This window comes from Pelodiscus sinensis, chromosome 3 (assembly GCF_049634645.1).
Source record: "Pelodiscus sinensis isolate JC-2024 chromosome 3, ASM4963464v1, whole genome shotgun sequence".
NCBI classification, from domain to species: Eukaryota; Metazoa; Chordata; order Testudines; family Trionychidae; genus Pelodiscus; species Pelodiscus sinensis.
This window is the reverse complement of record NC_134713.1, coordinates 381,626-399,362: the sequence shown is the minus strand read 5'-3', so window position 1 is coordinate 399,362 and position 17,737 is coordinate 381,626. Positions and strand designations below refer to the sequence as shown.

The 17,737-nt window shown below is 48.5% G+C and overlaps 1 protein-coding gene across 7 annotated transcripts in view; it reads right to left on the bottom strand.

The window, feature by feature from the left end:
- The window catches only part of ASXL2 (ASXL transcriptional regulator 2), a 191,505-nt gene that overhangs the window by 12,493 nt on the left and 161,275 nt on the right, over positions 1-17,737 (bottom strand). For all 7 annotated transcript variants that reach the window (XM_075923201.1, XM_075923198.1, XM_075923200.1 and 4 more), the window contains 3 exons: positions 17,439-17,602; positions 9,434-9,530; positions 6,162-6,267 (listed from right to left, as the gene is read on the bottom strand). In XM_075923201.1, the coding sequence (XP_075779316.1) occupies positions 6,162-6,267; positions 9,434-9,530; positions 17,439-17,602 (367 nt within the window). The remainder of the gene's footprint in view (positions 1-6,161; positions 6,268-9,433; positions 9,531-17,438; positions 17,603-17,737) is intronic.

Genomic DNA, 17,737 nt, shown 5'->3' with positions numbered 1-17,737 from the left:
AAAGCCTTCTCTTGCCATAAAAATAGGGGCAGAGGGTTCTGTCTCCACACCAGAACCTGGAGAAACGCTTCACACAATCACCTGCCCTGGTTTTAATCCACCATTTTTGACACTTTTCACTGACGTGTAGGGTGGAACTTAATGGCCCTGCCACACTGCTCTTGGCCAATGACTAAACTGCACAGAGCTACTACACTAGGTGTAAAAGCCCTTTCAGCAGCCATCCCCATATAGAGGTAGAAGCCTCCCACAAAGCCACAAGACTTACCTCTGGCTCACCTAAGCTGTAACCCCATGACCTGGAGTTTACAGAAGGATACATCCTCCCCATCCTCCTCCCAAGAGGCTGCACCATTTTTCCAGCACTTTTTATACTACTGAAGTGCCCTCAGTCAAAAAAAGTGAAGGTATAAATGTCCTCAGAGAGCAGGACTGCTTGCTGATGGAAGAGCTCTGCATCTAATCTCTCTCTCAGCCCTGCCCCCACAGGAAACAGGGGGCATCTCATTAGGCTGCCCCAATCCCACTCCCCCACCAGCCCAGGCAACAAGGTGAGAATCTGAACGAGGGATGTAAACGTTTAACCGGCAAGCCTTACCCCTTTAGGACGTGGCTTACCAGGGAACCAGTAGGGCTGCAGTAGCTCCCCACCTGCCTCGGCAGGAGGCTCCTCCAGCCCTGCAGGGCCCAGGATGGCCCAGGTCCCTGATACTGCAGAGACCGCAGTGTAACCATCTGCATTTTTAGTGGTTACATTTTTAAACAAATTTTTACATCCCTAATCTGAACCTGAATTCCCAGAAAAATAGCTGCCACAGTCCTCACCCCCAACACACAATCTTGTCACAGCTATTGTCAGAAACTTGGTCTGCAGCATGAATAAAGAGCCAGATGTCCACAGAAGCCAGAGTACCATGGATCAATGCTTATCAGTCAATGATAAGGATCATGATTTTTGCATGTTAATTGTGTAATCATTGTCTTTTTCAAGAGGATGCTCTTGGCAGACAAATGTCATGTGGTGTGACAGTATCCATGCAGGACAGGAGCTTCATTCACTACAGGCCAAGAGGGCCAGTTGCCTCCCCCAGTCGGGGGCTGCTCCCCTCCCCCCGACTTTCAAGAACCTGGAGACACTACAGGAAAGGACACTTGCCGTTTTCAGTGAGGTCTACCTTTGTCAAGAGTAGTCTAAAGAAAGGCTTAACTGTCTGGGCAGGTCACCAGACTCAGATTTCCTCTCTGAGAGCCAGGGCCTGCTGCCCCACACTTGTCTGTGTCACTAACCCAGCACAGCGTGAGCGCTCTCATGCTCATGAGAATGAGGTGTGGAGCAGCCCAAGCCACATGTGGGTTCAAGTCACACAGCTGAATGGTCAGGAGGCAAGGGGAGTTCCAGAGCAGAGCACAGCTCCTCATCACTGAAGTTCTGGAGAGAGATCAACTCTTTAGCCATTTTTACAGTATCAATCCTACCTCTGTTCTTTTCATTCTCTCATAGCATACAGCTACTGATTGAGGGACCTGAAATACTCTGCAGAACCCTAACTGCATTTCTGCAGCAAACCCCACAAGCATGCAGGGGCAAAATTAGAAAGGTGAAGACAAAACGAGCTCAGTCTAGCTAGAGACAAAAAGGGGAACAAGAAAACACTCTACAAATATATGAGAAGCCAGAGGAAGACCAAGAACAGAATAGGCCCATTATTCAATGGACAGAGAAACAACAACAGGAAACTCGGAAATGGCAGAGGTGCTTAATGACTGACTTGTTTCAGTTTTCACCAAGAAGGTTGGTGGTGACTGGATTCCAGATATAGATAATGCCAGTGGAAACAGTGTAGGTTTAGAGGTTAAAATAGAAAAAAAAATGTAGTAACTTCAAGTCACCAGAGCCTGATGGACTGCATCCTAGAATACTCAAGGAGCTGACAGAGGAGGTATCTGAGCCTTCAGCTATCATCTTTGAAAAGTCATAGAAGACGGGAGACAGAAGACTGAAAGGGTAATGGGAAGTAAGAACAACCCAGAAAACTACAGACCAGTCAGTTTAACTTTTGCACCAGAAAAGATAATGGATGAAGTAATTAACAAATTCATCTGCAAGCATCTGGACGATAATAAAGGGATAGGCAACAGCCAGCACGGATTTGTGAAGAACAAATCAGTTGAACCAACATGACAGTTTTCTTTGCTAGGATAACGAGTCTTGTGGATAAGGGGGAAGCGGTGGATGTGGTATATCTAGCCTTTAGTAAAGCGTTTGATACAGTCTCGCATTATCTTTGTAATCAATAAACTAGGGAAGTACAACCTAGAGGAGACTACCCTAAGCTGGGTGCATAAATGGCTGGATAACCACTCTCAAGAGTAGTTATTAATGGTTCACACATGCTGGAAAGGTATAACAAGTGGGGTTCCGCAGGGGTCTGTTTTGGGACCGGTTCTGTTCAATATCTTCATCAACAATTTAGATATTGGCATAGAGAGGACGCTTATTAAGTCTGCAGATGATACTAAGCTGGGAGGGGTTACAAGTGCTTTGGAGGATACGGTCAAAATTCAAAATGATCTGGACAAACTGAAGAAATGGTCTGAGGTCAATAGGCTGAAGTTTAACAAGGACAAATGCAAAGTGCTCCACTTAGGAAGGAATGATCCATGTCACACATACAGAATGGGAAGCGACTGTCTAGGCAGGAGTATGGCAGAAAGGGATCTAGGGGTTAGAGTTGACCACAAGCTAAATATGAGTCAACAGTGTGACACTTGCAAAAAAAGCAAACATGATTCTGGGATGCATTAACAGGCGTGTTGTGAGAGCAAGACACAAGAAGTGATTCTTCCACTCTACTCTGCACTGGTTAGGCCTCAATTGGAGTACTGGGTCCAGTTCTGGGCACCACATTTCAAGAAAGATGTGGAGAAATTGGAGAATGTCCAGAGAAGAGCAACAAGAACGATTAAAGGTCTAGAGAACATGAGCTATGAGGCAAGGCTGAAGGAATTGGGCTGGTTTAGTTTAGAAAAGAGAAGACTGAGAGGGGACATGACAGCAATCTTCAAATACCTATACAGGTGTTACAAGGAGGCGAGAGAAAAATTGTTCTGACGACAGGACAAGAAGCAGTGTGTGACGGACCACCGCAGGTCCGCACTAGAACGGGGGCCGCCGGCGCCCCCCTGGAGGCCGTCGGACGGGCCGGCAGGCAGCCCTGGGAGCAGGGGAGAGCGGGCCAGGGGGGAAGCCCCGCCGGGGGAGGGGCGGCTAACTCCCCGGCGGGGAAGGAGGGGCCGGGGACGGCCCCAGCCGAGGGGCGAGGAGCCCGAACGGCGCACCGCTCGGCCAGAGCCGTGCGGAGCCAACGTCAGGCCGGGACGCCCCGGCCGTGACGTCAGCGGACGCCAGGACGCCCGGGGGGCGGAACGGGCGTCCCCGACGTCATCACCCGGGCCGTTTGAAAAGCAGCCCGGTGGAGCAGGACTAGGTGGCACTCCGGGAAGCTGCTGCCACCACCGCCGCCCCAGCTGCCAAGGGGAACCCCCCCCCCCGCGTTGGAGGAGCCGAGGGAACGACCCCGAACCCTCACGACGGCCGCGGGACGAGACCGACGCCTCGGGCGGGGTAAGTGACTGCGGGATCCCCTCCGACAGGGCGGAGGGTAGCGGGGAGTGGAAGCAGCCCGGGGCGGGGGCCTTTTGGCGCCCGTGGACAGGTGCGTTACGGGGATAAACCCCACCTGTCGTGGGAGGAACGTCTACTTCGTTCTCCCCCCACTTAGGGCCCCGGGCTGGGACCCGGTGGAGAGGGCGGGCCCGGGTCTCCCACGTCCCCCCTCCCTACCACGACACCCCAACCCATGCAACCCCGCAGGGGGTGACTAGAAAAAGGGGCGAAGACCCTTTCATTTCGACTGCCCCGAGGGGGACCTGACCGACAGACAGGCCGCCGGGGGCGGCCCCGCCTCCTCGCCTAGACACCCGGGCAGACTGGTACCCCGGGATTGCCCCAGAGGAAGCGGAACCACGAGTTCGCTGATCCCCGGTCCGGACTCGCGGCCGGGTGATCGCACTCAAACGGCTAGACGGCGGGTCCGCTGAACCCCCTTGCCCCGCCGGGAGGGGGCGTTCGCACCCACACAGGCCGTCACACAGTGGGCTTAAACTGCCGCAAAGGAGGTTGAGGTTGGACATTAGGAAAAACTTCCTGCCTGTCAGGGTGGTCAAACACTGGAATAAATTGCCTAGGGGGGTTGTGGAATCTCCATCACTAGAATAGTGATAGAGATGTAGCCGTGTTAGTCTGGTCTTGCTGAAACAAAAGACAGGACTGTGCAGCACTTTAAAGACTAACAAGATGGTTTATTAGATGATGAGCTTTGACAATTTTATGTGTGTTCACTTTTTTTTTTAATTGTATCCTTTGGTATATATGGTTGTGCCAATTTTCTTCCACTATTTGATCTGAGGAAGTGGGTTTGGCCCACGAAAGCTCATCACCTAATAAACCATCTTGTTAGTCTTTAAAGTGCTGCACAGTCCCGTCTTTTGTTCCATCACTAGAGATATTAAAGAGCAGGATGGACAGACACGTGTCAGGGAAGATCTAGATCAGGAGTGGGCAATGATTTGTAGTGGGAGGCCAAGCCAAGATTTTGGAAAGTGGTTAAGTACTGCACTTCTGTGGAAGGGGAAGGGTGCAGTCTGGGGTAGAGGTTAGGTGCAGAAGGCAACTTGAGATAGGGGACTGGAGTGCAGGAGGGGGTGACAGCTGAGAGGGAGTTTGGGTGAGGAAGGGGGCTGTGATCTGGGGTAGGGACTTGGGGTGCAGGAGAGGATCTTGGCCTGGGGGAGAGGCTGTAACATCTGGGAGGGAGTTGTGACCCGGGTGAAGGGGGTTCAGAGGGTTTGGGTGGTGACCTGAGGGAGGGAAGTGGGGTGCAGGGTCAGGGAGGGGGTGTGGGTGCAGGAGAAGATTCTGGTCTGTGGGAGGGCATCGTGACTTGGGAGAAGGGAGGAAAGGGGTACAGAGTGTTTGGGAGAGAGGGGGCTGGGTGCCAGAGGCAGGCTCTAGCTGGGTGGTGCTTGCCTGTAGAAACCTGAGGCAGAATGTCTGCTGGAGGCTGACTCCATGTGACTCCACTACAGGCATGAGAGGAGGGAAAAGGCTTCCCACAGTACCTCTGCTCCCAGCAAAAATTCTCAGTTCCTATTGGCTGCAGATTGAAAGACTGCCAATGGGAGCTGTGGTATTTTGCTGGCGGGCGGGAACAGAATGAGAAGTCCCCTACCCCAGCAGTCCAGAGTGGAGAGCAGCTGGCTTTTGAAAGCGTGAGCTGCTTTCTGCCTAAGGGTTCCAGCGAGGCGGCTGCGGGCCAGATCCAGTTGCTTGGCGGGCCGCACCTGGCCCTCTGGCAGCCTCTTGCCTATAGTGCTGGGTCCTGCCGTGAGAGCAGGGACTGGGCTTGTTGACCTCTCGGGGTCCCTTCCCGTTCTTGTGCTCTGTGATTTCTCATTCTCATCCCACAGTGGAGAGGCAGGGCTGCTTGTAGCTAGGAATAAGGCAGCCAGAACCATCTCAGAAAGCCACACTATACGTATGCTGAGCGCTCAGCTCAACAGCCTGTGGATCAGACACATGAGGAACTCACGAGCTGCTGAACGTGCGAAGATCAAAAACTACAATCAAAGGCCAAGTAAATATTGAATAACTTAGCTGGCTTGAATACGCCAAGAAAACCTTAAACACCGAAGGGCTGCAGGGGGGTAGACCCGTGTTAGTCTGTTTCAGCAAAACCAACAAGGAGTCCGGTGGCACTTTCAGACTAACAAATGTATTAGGGTATCAGGGCCTAAGCTTTCGCAAGCGACAACTCAACTCCTTGCTGTTTTAATTAAACAGTGGGATTTCCAAACTGTGAGGATGGGGGTGAGCCTGTACTACAGCCAGCAGGCAAGGAATGCTGATGGAGAAAGCATTGGAAACAATGCTTTGGGAAGACAACCCAGCACAGATTGGGAATTAACTAGATGGAGATGGCCCTCGATCAGCTTAGAAGCCCAGTGAAAAAGAAGGTCCCATGAAAAAAAATGAGCTGCAAACCCTGGGAACAGATGCCTCAGGACATGCTAAGGGAGTACGAGACAGTCCAGTTTCTTACCTTTGGCCATAGTAACTCTCAAAGAATCGTTCCTTCCATAGCTCCACCTTTTTCTCCTTTTCTATCTCCTGCCGTAGTCTCAGCTGCATTTCTGGGGTGAATTCACCTGCAATACAGAACAAGGGTATCAGCAAGAGCAGCAGTCAACAAGGAGAACTAGGGCAAGTGCAATCATGAGGCAGGCAGACGGATCCCTGCCATCTGCAGACAAACCGGTGCATTGGGAACTGGTTCCGCAAGACGACGTATTACAGAGAGCACAACGGGTCTGACCTGTAACTATTATTTTACTCCAGTCATCTGAAGAAGTGGGCTGTGCCCATGAAAGCTCATGATCCCATCTACATGTTTTGTTAGTGCTACCAGACCATTTGTTGTTATTTTACTAGCACTGTCTTTCAAGAAGGGACATTAAACCAAGGTCTTGTGGTCACTTAAGAATCCTGGGGCAGTATTTGCAGTTAAGAGGCATTAAGCCTCAACCCAGCTTGCATTCTGCCTCTTGAAATTCCTCTTTCAATATCAGCTATAAATAAGGTTCCTTTTTACTTTTGGTCGTAAGCTATTGGCAGAGCTGCTGGGTGCTATTAAACCCCTTCTGTAGTGCAGAGGTGGCTGCAATCCATGCCTAGAGGTGATCAATAACATTTTATTGTCCAACTATGCCTATTAGAAAACTTAAACAAGCTATCAGAACATACCAGCTAAACCTAAAACCCTTCCCACACCAAAACATACTCGGCCCCTTTATCCTCCCTCTGAAAATCAAATCTTCCTCCTGCAAGGGAAAAAAAAGGCTGAGAAACCAGCCGAGGTTTCCAGTGTGGTATGACTCTCAAGTCAGGGAGTTCACGGGAAGGAAAGGCAATTTCTAAGCCAATGTAAGTGCCAGCCCAATTCTATTTAAGCCACAGAGCTGATATTGGAGGATACTAGCTGCCAGTTCTCTCAAACAGCCAGGACCCAATTCATTTAAAGCGGCACAAATCAAAACCAACACCTCATCTAGAAACCAACTGGCAGCCAGTGCCGATCTCAGAGTTACAGAGCAATGTGCTCTCCCGGTGGGGGGAAACCAAAACCAAAACAGCCTGTGATCCACAGGGATATGCTGCAGGCTGTGTGGATCCCACTGTCAGTGCACATGGGCCTCGTGCTCCAAGCCATGGTGCACACGGTACCTCAGCATGCTCCGGAACAAGGGCTTTCAGGGCGTTCCTCGGGCCCCTTGCATCTCCCAGTCTGGGACTGCTGAGTACTCCATGAAGCGGGGCGAGTCATGGGGTCCAGACCAACTGCAGCAACTGCAAGTAGCCAGTTACTGCCAGATATCTAGGGGTTCTCTGTTCAAGTGCATGTCGGCGGCCGTGGGGGTGGCTGGGATGGTGGGTCAGAGAAGCATTAGCTGCATCAGACTGGAACGCTGCTCTCCGGATCCTGGCATCTGACCTAGCAGCTAACTCCTCAAACTGGCTGTTCTCTACACAACCGGATGGCGATACAGGATGGTGCTACACAGAGCATGTTCCTGCCACACTGTCATCCAGACAATGGTGTGCTGACAGTCATCATTTGGGTACATCTTCGAAATCAAGTCATCGAGACAGAGCGGTCACTGGCTTTGATAAACAACATCTCTGCACGCAGTGGCCAGCACGCAGCCCTGGGGACCAGGGAAGCTCACAGGGTTCTGCCATGTGGCGCACGGCTGCCCTTTCCCTCTGGATAAAAGCTTGGCTCACAAACTGCTAGTTCCAACGCCAGTGTGGTTTGGGTGAAGATGGGTGTTTCACTCGGCTACCTACAGCCTCTGCGGGTCTGCACCTGTGTACAAATGAGAGTGGCCTCAGGTTCAAGAATAAGGCAAGTGTGGCCACCCTGGTTTAGTTTCTAATTAGAACAACGCATCTCCATTACCATCCCAGCCCTGGACTTGGCATGGATCCCTGCCTCGCCACACTCCTTACTCCAGAGACACGTGTCCAATAAAACCTTCAGTCTGGAGAAACACTCGCAGCAGTGACCTCAAGCACCATTCTGAGTGCAGCTGTTTCTTCTACTAACTCGCTCTAGGGTATGAATTTCACCCTGGAATCTCCATTGTGCATTCCCTCAACACCCTTCAACATTGAGAGCGAGTCTTTGGCTACATTAATCAAAGAAACAAAACAATATTCAGATGAATGGGAAATGGGCGAAGAAGGTTCACTTTGTAGATGACAAGGTTTTGGCTGATCCAGAAGAACGTCTGATGAAGTTGGTGGAGATTATGTATGTCTATGGCAAATAGAACGTATATAACTGAACGTAGATAGACATGGCCACACACAAGAATCCTGGGAAAACATGCAAGATTCCAATGAACGACAACGGTACAGCAGGTGAGATTACTGCTTTAGGGAGCATCAGTACAGAAGATGGAAGATCAGAAAGTGAAATTGGCACCAAAACAGCAAGGATGGAGGGATACATTCTGGAAAAATAACCACCTCACCCGAGAAGAAACATAAATCTGAAGATTAACGTCTGGCTCTTAAAAACTTACATTTGGCCTGGGTTACATTACTGTTGTGAAACACAAACATGCAACAGAATTACAGTACTTTGAATTCTGGGGTAGGGATGTGAAGGACTAGTCGGCTATCTGACAAGCAAATTCTTATTGGATAGCCAACAGGATAGTCGACTATTTGCTCCCCACCACCACCTCTGCCGCCTCTATCAGAAGAAGGGGGAGCTTCAAAGGGGCAGCGCCGCACGGAGTCCAGGTCCCTTGGCGGTGTTTCAAAGGGGCAGTGCCGCCCTATCGACTAATCAAATAGTCGATACAAAAATGTATCGACTATTTGATTAGTGAACGAAACGATACTTAACATCCTTATTCTGGTGGTATAGAAGAATTCTGAAAATGTCACGGATAAGCTGCATAACCACCAAACAGATATTGGGGGTGACTGGAACTCAGCAAACCATAGTCAGGGATCTCACGCAAGGAAAGGTTTGATTTGCAGGGCACATTTTAAGGGGTCCAGTAGGTAGTGCATGTTCAGGGCACTGGAAAGGCAAGCCAATGGCAGAAGAACACAATGCAGAACCTGGAGGCAGATGAAGTGATCTCATGAGGGGATCAAAAGGATTATTCCTCCCCCCCCCGCCCAAAGATCAGCAGAATGTAACAAATGGCTGCCAATCTCCAGCACTGGAGATGCCCCAGATAAAGCAATTCCTCAGAAAGTTCACAGCCCTTTGCCTCACAGCGGCCACAGACTCACCTTCTGATAACCTCTCCTTCCAGCCTTGTGCAGCTGAAGTGAAGAACTCGTTGTTCAGAGCTGAGCCACTCAGCTTCATCAAACCGTCTGCCCCAACCTGGGAGAAATCAAGCAAGCAATGGTTAACTCGCAGAATACAGATTAAATGCCACATCCTAGCACTCTGGGAGCAGAGACTAGGGCCAGAGATTACTGCTTGGACTGGCAATGCCTCCTGGCACCCCAAAGATGCTCTTGAGAGTGATTCAGGAGTAAAATGAATGGCTCCAGAAGGCACCACTTCTCCACAAGCTGGGTCCTGTGGAATCCCAGGGAATATTTCTTGCTCTTCCACCTTCACATCAACCTTCTACCGCCGCCATGCACGTACACACAATCAGAACCCTTGGCCCAGTGAGAATCAGAGGACCATACAGCACCAGGGAGATGCACAAGCTGATGCATTACCAATTGCACTAACAGAAAAGCAGCACTACATCTGGGTGTCAAAAGGCTTCTACAGGCGCACGCTGCCCTTCTAAATTATTACACAGTAAATTCTGAGTAGTCATTTCCACAGGGGAGGCGACGAGGGGGGAGAGGAGTGGCACACAGAGGAAACAGGGACCCAGAAGAAGCCTTTTAAAAGCAAGCTGCATTGTTCATTTGTAATTCCCAGCTGGTCTGTCTCCGTATGTAATTTCTGGTCATATATTTGGATTGCAAGCTACTTGCTGCAAGGACCATCTTTTTGTTCTGTGTTTGTAAAACGCCTACTGCAGGAGTCCTGGCCCAGCAGGCTCTTTGGTGCTAAGAAGATACAAATAATAAACAACAATAAATCATAAAAAGTGTCAAATGCCCAGAATCACAGCCAGGGCACGCTCAGACAGAGGGTAGGACAAGACAGCCCATGAAGTAACAACCACCCACCTAGAAGAGCTACACTTCACTGTGGTGTGCACAAGGAGGGTGACTCTTGGCCAGCAGCTGGACACTTAACACCCTGGGGACTGAGAACGGGTAACAGAGGAAGGTCTGGGTTTCTTTCTGCTCAACATCTCACAGAATTACAAGCAAAACCGACCCAGTACCATCCAGCAGAGCAGCTCCCTTGAGGCCAATGGATGGGGGCTTTTGTTTCCTATAGACTTGCTAGTAGGTTCCTGATGCTGTAAATCTGCCAAGGCCCAAACAAAAGAGATTTAGGGCAAAGGGAAGAATTATGCAGCAAACTTTCAACAGTGCCAGATTTGTTTCTTTAAAAGAAGCACGTTGTGTCAGCATTTGGGATGCAGATAATGTAGTTTAAAATAATGGCTGTGAGCAGCCATGGGTTGGTATGGGACAGACTTACTCAGATCTACAGTGAGAGGCATCTGGCTAGCTGTGTTGTGATGATTTGGGAAGCAGAAATCTCTCTCCTGATCCATGGACAGACTGCTCAACTCTCTGGAGCAGAATCCCTCAGCCCAGCCATGGCCTAGCACGTGTGGGCTGGGTGTGGAGAGGAGCTTCTCTCAGCATCAGGCACGAGCAGTTGCTGAGGACAGCTGGAGGGCTTGGGTGAACCCTGGTCTTGCCTGGTAGCGCACACTTTTGGTAGGGCCTTGCCCATTAGAATATATTGATTTTCTTCACCAGCACCCACAGCATCCATTGGACCACAGCCAAACACACGGAAGAGCCGTGTGAGACCATGCAGATCTGGCACATCTAGGGCTTTACCTCTTCCCTTCTCCAGTTCTCTTTCTATTTAAAACATTTTTCCTGCCAGTCAACAGACTATTCCTGCTGGGCGATGGAATGACGTCATCAGTGTCAACAGGCTTGCTCGGCGAAGTGACAGTTGCCGAGGCGGGGCGGGCAGGCGAGCGTAGCGATCAGAAGGCCCTGCCCCCACTCTACTCTAAAACTTTTCTTCTCCAGTTTACAGAGCCTACAAATACTCCGAGTAGCAAAACAGCACTGAGAGGAGTGGGTAGTTGTAAGAAAATTGCTACAGTATTATCTGAAATCTAGAATCCATCATCGGGGTCAGACATTTCTTCAATGACACAGAACTCTCCCCATCAAATTCTGATTCAGAAAGCACCATGACTTGGCAGTGCACTAGACTGCACAAGCTATAGCTCTTAGTAAAACAGGATCACACTGCAGGAAGAGAAGGATTGCAGGGCAGGAGAAATCTCTGACGGGGCTGCCAGCAGGAAAATGTGCAGTTTGCTAGGCCAGAAATTCTCAAGAGCTTAACGGAAACTAGCTTTTTCCCCACGAGTCATGCCAGCAGCAGCCCCCTGACTATTGTTCTTGCCCTGTCGAGCACCTCAAAGGCAGAGTGTTTAGGTTGGTCTGCAGTCTAGAGTAGAGAGCCCCAATGGCTTTCTACCCAGACAGGTGTAGAGAGGGTTCCTTGATGCAGTCCCAGTGCTGTGCTTTTGGAGCTTGAGCTAGAGGAAGAAAATTGCTACAGTATTATCTGAAATGTAGTAGTCGAGAACAGTGGTTCCCAATCTTTTTGATACTGTGGACCAGTAAACCCATTCACAAGCTTTTGGAGGACAGGTAAAATTTATTTGCATATTTACTAAGCAAATTATGAATATGCAAATAAATTGTGTCGCTGCCCCTATCTGTCTGGCGGGTTGTTCTGCTACCCCCAATCCCAGCCACTTTATCGGCTGGCGCTGGCTCCCTTGGCTGTGTCTGGCGCTGGGCGTTCTGCATCGTTGCACCCGGCCTTCTCCCTGGGTCCTAGCACCCGCCAGATCTAGTCCCGCTGCCAGGGAGCATGCCCAGCAGAGTTGCCATGGCAGCGGGCTCTCTCCCAAGCGGGCTGTGCTGCTGCCCCATCACACAAATTAATAGAATCATGCGCGATAATTTTTCTAAGGACCAGTATTTTTTTTTTTCTAAGGACCAGTACTGGGCCGTGGACCACACTTTGGGAAACGCTGGTCTAGAACTCAGAGATACTGATTTGTAAACACTGCTGGAGAAAGTTACAAAATAGCATTTAGCAGAGGTTAACTAATTCAATGTGATTTTACATCCCTACTTAGAATTCTCTGAGGGAGTAAAAAACATGGACAAGGGCAATCCTATGCATACAGAGCACTGGACTTCCAAGAACCTGTGACAAGGTCCCTCATCAAAGGCACTTCAGAAAATAAGCAGTCATTGGATAAGAGGAAAAGTCCTCTCATAGAAGTAACTGGTTATAAGATTGGAAATGAAGCAAAAGACTAAATGGCCAGTTTTCACCTTGAAGAAAAGTAAACCGCAGAGTGCCCCAAGGATCTATACTGGGAGCAGTACTGTTTAACATACTCAAAGGATTTGGAAAAGAAGGTAAACAACAAGGTGACAAAATTGGCAGTGATACAAATTACTCAAGATCATTCTGACAGCAAAGAGTTATAAAGGGATCTCACACAACTGCTGAGCGGACAATACAATTGTAGATGAAATTCAATATCGGTAAGTGTAAAGCAATGCACAGTGGAGAACAATCCCAATTATACATATACAATGAGGAGGGCTAAACGAGGTGTTACCAATGGAGAAAGATCTTGCAGTTAATGGAGACAGCTCTCTGAAAACATTTGCTCAGTGTGCAGAGGCAGTCAGATAGCTAACAGAATGCTCAAGTCCATGAGGAGATAAACAAATAAAGACAGAAAATATATTATTGACACTCTGACAGTTCTCCCCACTCATACTTCATGAAATTGGCTTATGAATATAAATATGCATAACTTGAAGAGACTTTGGACAAAATACCTCATGGAACTCATAATTTTTAATATTGCAATCTGCTGGATCCGTGTATCATATTTGGTGTGTGTATCACTTGTGTTTTTAATGTACTAACAAGAGCTATGGTAAGAGAATGGTGCTTTGGAAGCCTTAACGACTTGTGAACAGCCTTGTTTGTCCTTTAAATCTCAGCCGTGGTTGATCCTAGACAGACATGTGACCGGGGCGGAGTAGAGTTTTGTGGGGCCCAGGGCAGCACAATTTTGTGCATGCGCCACGGCCACAGCCAACAGGCAGTAGTATGTGTGCGGGGCCTATTGAAGCGCGAGGCCCGGGCCAGCCGCCCCACTTGCCCTGCCCTATATCCGTCGCTGCATGTGACCTTGTACTGGGATACTAGTTTGAGCAGGTCATTTTCCATGGAGCGGAAGATGTAGAACAAAAGATTCCCACCCAAGAAAAATAATCTATTTAAGCACTGGGAAGCCATTTAAGCAGTCCCTTTGTTGCTGGCTGGGGAACATAGGACAACCCGAGACCCAAGGTCATCTCTGACTTGAAAGCTTGCCTGAAAGGATCGGTTTACAACACGTCTTCGTGTACGAGAACTAGCTATGCATTTTCTCCTCGCTTTAATTTTGTAACCTACTTTGATCCGTCTGATTTCACTTGCAAACACTTAAATCCTGCTGTTTGTACTGAATAAAAACACTTGTGTTTACTGTCAAGCCCAGTGAGAGTAATGGTTACTCGAGGGGAACAATCAGCACGCGCATCCCTCTTGCGTTGACATTTAACTGGTTAACCGATTAAAGAGGAGGGGGCACTTCAGCCCCGGCCTGTGATACGCTCAGGCCAACTATGGACAGGGGCTGCTCTGGCTGGGCTAGGGTGCCCCTGCCTGCAGTGGGCCCCATGGGGTTGGAGCAGGCCTCAGGCCTGCAGCGTGTGGGGAGCTGCTCCAGCCCCCACCAGTTAACTGGAACCTGTGGGCACCACCCATTAAGCATGATGCTTACCATTTACAAGCTAACTGGTTAATCTTTCAAGGTAACTGGAATGTGCTCTTGGCCATAAGCCTGCCAGAGGAGGCACAAGGTCTGAAGTCCACGCCTGCAATGGCAAAGGGAGCCCCTCGATAATAAGGGAAGGGGGTTTAACTGGCTGCATTAGTGATATTTAGATTACAACTATTCTAAGCCTAATCATCTCATCCAGAGAGAAAAGCCACTGAAAATGCCTGGCTGAAGCAAGAGGAATTGTTCCAGAAGCAATCATGGGCAATATGAAGGAACTGAGAAGGCACAGAGTAGAGACCCTTAAATTGGTGTATAAATATGCAGCACCAGAGGACGCTATACTGACCTGATGGATACCAATCAGGAAAAAAATCTCCAGAAATAGTGCACGACACATGCACACCTAGCGTGAAACTGAGGTGAGCAAGCTGTCAAGGAGAATGTTTATTGTTTCTTCCCCTCCTGTGAAAAATTCATTGAAACAAACGTGAATTCACAAAGGGTTGTGTGGAGACACTATCACTTACAATTTTTACATCAAAATGTGATGACTTCCAAAAGCTCTGCTCTAGGAATTATTTGGGCAGCTCTCTGACCTGTGTTACTTTGATCTGTCTGGTTTCACTAGATCAGACTAGATGATCAAAATGGTCCTCTGTAGCCTTGGAATCTAGGATTTGGTTCAGTATCACGGTCATGAATAGGAGCTGCTAAGGAGAGTCTGACTTACCTGAAGAGTGAGGAAACGGTTAAGCACCTCTGGAAATGCACCTGAAAGAGGGGGCTTCAGGCATTCAGCCAATGAAACGCAGATAGGAATTTCAAACCAAGAGAGGGTTTTTTCCTTTCTCCTTTTGTTGGGAGATCTGATCAGTTTTTCCCCCAGGTAACAAGGGAGTCAGGCTCTCCTAGGAATGGACTCCTTGAAATGTGTAAGTAGGGAAAAGTTTAGATAGTCCATCAAGGTTTTGTTTTCCTTGTCTGGCGGTTTGGAAATCATATCTGAGCTGGTTAATTGTTTTTCTCTTTTGTAATTAAAGATTACAACCCAGGGATAACCCGTGAGTCTATTTCACTCCATGGCTATTTAACACCAAGTCATTTGCTATGCTTGCAACAGTAGTCTTGTTTTGGTAATAAAAGTGTTTTCCTTTTTGCTTTGATTAACCGGTATTGGTCGATTGTTCTGCCTATGTGCCTAAGTTACCTGGGAGGAGCAGAGCCCCATTGTTCTCTGTGCATTCCGTTTGTTTTCCCAACTCCAAGCAAAATGGAGGTTGGGGCAGGGGGAGAGCTTTGCCTTAGGGAGGGGATTCTCAAGTGATCTCTTCCCTGGAGAAGGGTTTATTTTACATATATTTTTAACTTCACTTGGGTGGTGGTAATGACCGATCGTCTTCCTTTTGGGTTTCAGAGAAACTGAGACCGGACAAGTTTGTCTCTGGGGAGTTACAGAGACAGGTTCTTATAGAGTTTATTCTGCTAACCAGCCCCCATATCTACACTCGAAGTGTCAGGTTGGGGAACTGAGCTATGAGAGGCACCATATCTGTATTTTTCACTGAAAAAAAGTTTTGGCTGAACAATTTAAACCAACTATGGCTGTAACCACCTCTCCATCTAGGGTTGCCAGGGTATTGAACCCACCCTATCTTCCTCATACAGTTAGATGGAAGGAAGGGTTCTGGAAAGAGAAAGAGGGGAGACTTAGTATGAAAAATGTTGAGAACTCATGCTTTACAGTTCTTTCCTCTCCATTCAGCCACAAAACCTTTATCCATTCCTGGGGCAAAGCTCATCTTCACCCATCTCAACATATTCCTCTGCAAACTCTTTTCACCTTAAACCTTCTCTCTTAAGCCTTGGGTTTAGTGCTTTAGCTACTTTTGGAAGTCCCACACTGGTGCATCTTTGCCTTTTGTCAACTTTGCTGCGTTCTTAACACAAACATGTGCTGGGTAGGGTAACCAAGCATCACTCTTACCGGGTATGACATTACTGGATTGTAATAGGAAAATGCAGATCATTGTTGCATGCACTGGGGGTTGCATGCCCCAAATTCTGTGCAAAGTGGGTCACATGAGGTATCTGACATAAGCTTATGCTCTGCTGATTCTGTTTTGCTATACATACAAAAATCATGCATGTATGAGAAGTTATGACTATGGGCTCTGTACTTGTATTTTACATGTCTGTGCCTAGGAGACAGCAATAGGCTTAGGCTACAAGCCTATTGCTTAGGCTACAAGCTTAGGCTACAAGAACAAAGAGAAAGAACATGAATTAACTGATTAATCAGCAACCCTAAATAATATTCATCTTCACCATCAAGATTCTGTGGAACGTTGCCCATGTTCCTTCATTTCCTACTTACTCCTTCAACTGCTTCGCTCATGCCTCCTTTGTATCCTTCTCCCACTCAGATCCCTAATTTCTTAACTACTGTTCTGCCCGTATTTATGGGATTACCGCTCTCTTCTTATGCGCTTAATTGCCCTCATGTTTTCAGATCTTTTTTCAACACAAAACTCTTTCAAGAGGCCTTGCATTTGTAATCCACAAAGCATTAGAAATCTGCTCTGCACACAGCACTACATTGGGTGTTCTGTTGTTCCAGTTTAGAACAGGGACTTTGTGAAGAAGTGACAGCCTCTTCCTCCGAGTTGACAATTCATTAACACCTCCTCCTTTCAACGTCAAGCAGTGTGCAGAGGCATGGCTAGAGTGCTATTCAACTCATGTGTCGTTTCACCTGACTCTGCATACAAGAGTGCTAACATGACGCTCCTCACACCATAGGGGACTGGGCTAGTGTAACAGTTGTTTTAGAGACGATCTGGTAAGGCAGCTCTACTAAAAGGCTATGGGGATAAGAATGCAGATCCAGGGGGAAAGCTGGCAGTCTACACTCTCTGCATCTAGCATGTCCACGCCACTACAGCAAAATCCACTGCTCTCACTACTATGAGGAAGATAGGGTTCACCATATGGGCGAGAACTATCGGTCCATCGCCTCTGGTACCCATCAATACCCAACACTCCATGGCTTTTCCACATGGCGTTGTATGTGGATGAAAACACACCATCCCAGTTCATGGTCTGAAACTGGAGGTTTGGCCACCCGTATCTCAGGAACTTGGCAAGTGCTGGGTATGAAGCCTGCCTCAGTAAGGGGAACAATTCTTGGAGCCTCTGTAGCTTGTAACATGGGAAAACAGCTCCTCTGCATAACAGGGCATGTGACATACCTGCCTGTCCACCTCTGGGAGCAGCAGCAGCAGGCGCTGCTGACAGTCGGCAGGTAAAACTGAGAACGTGTGCTTGTTGATCAGCGCCCGCAGATTTGTGTTCACTAGGATGGAGTCAGGCGTTTCCACATCTATTTCAGCACATTTCGTCCTCTTCAGCTGCCCTGTAAGGAAGCACAGAGCTCTGCTTAACACCTCACTTGAGGCACGAGCCCCTGGCCTCTGAGCCACTCTTCACTTCGTTCATGGTTACCTAAAGAGACATTCATAATGCAGTTTCGATGGCTGTTTTCAAACCC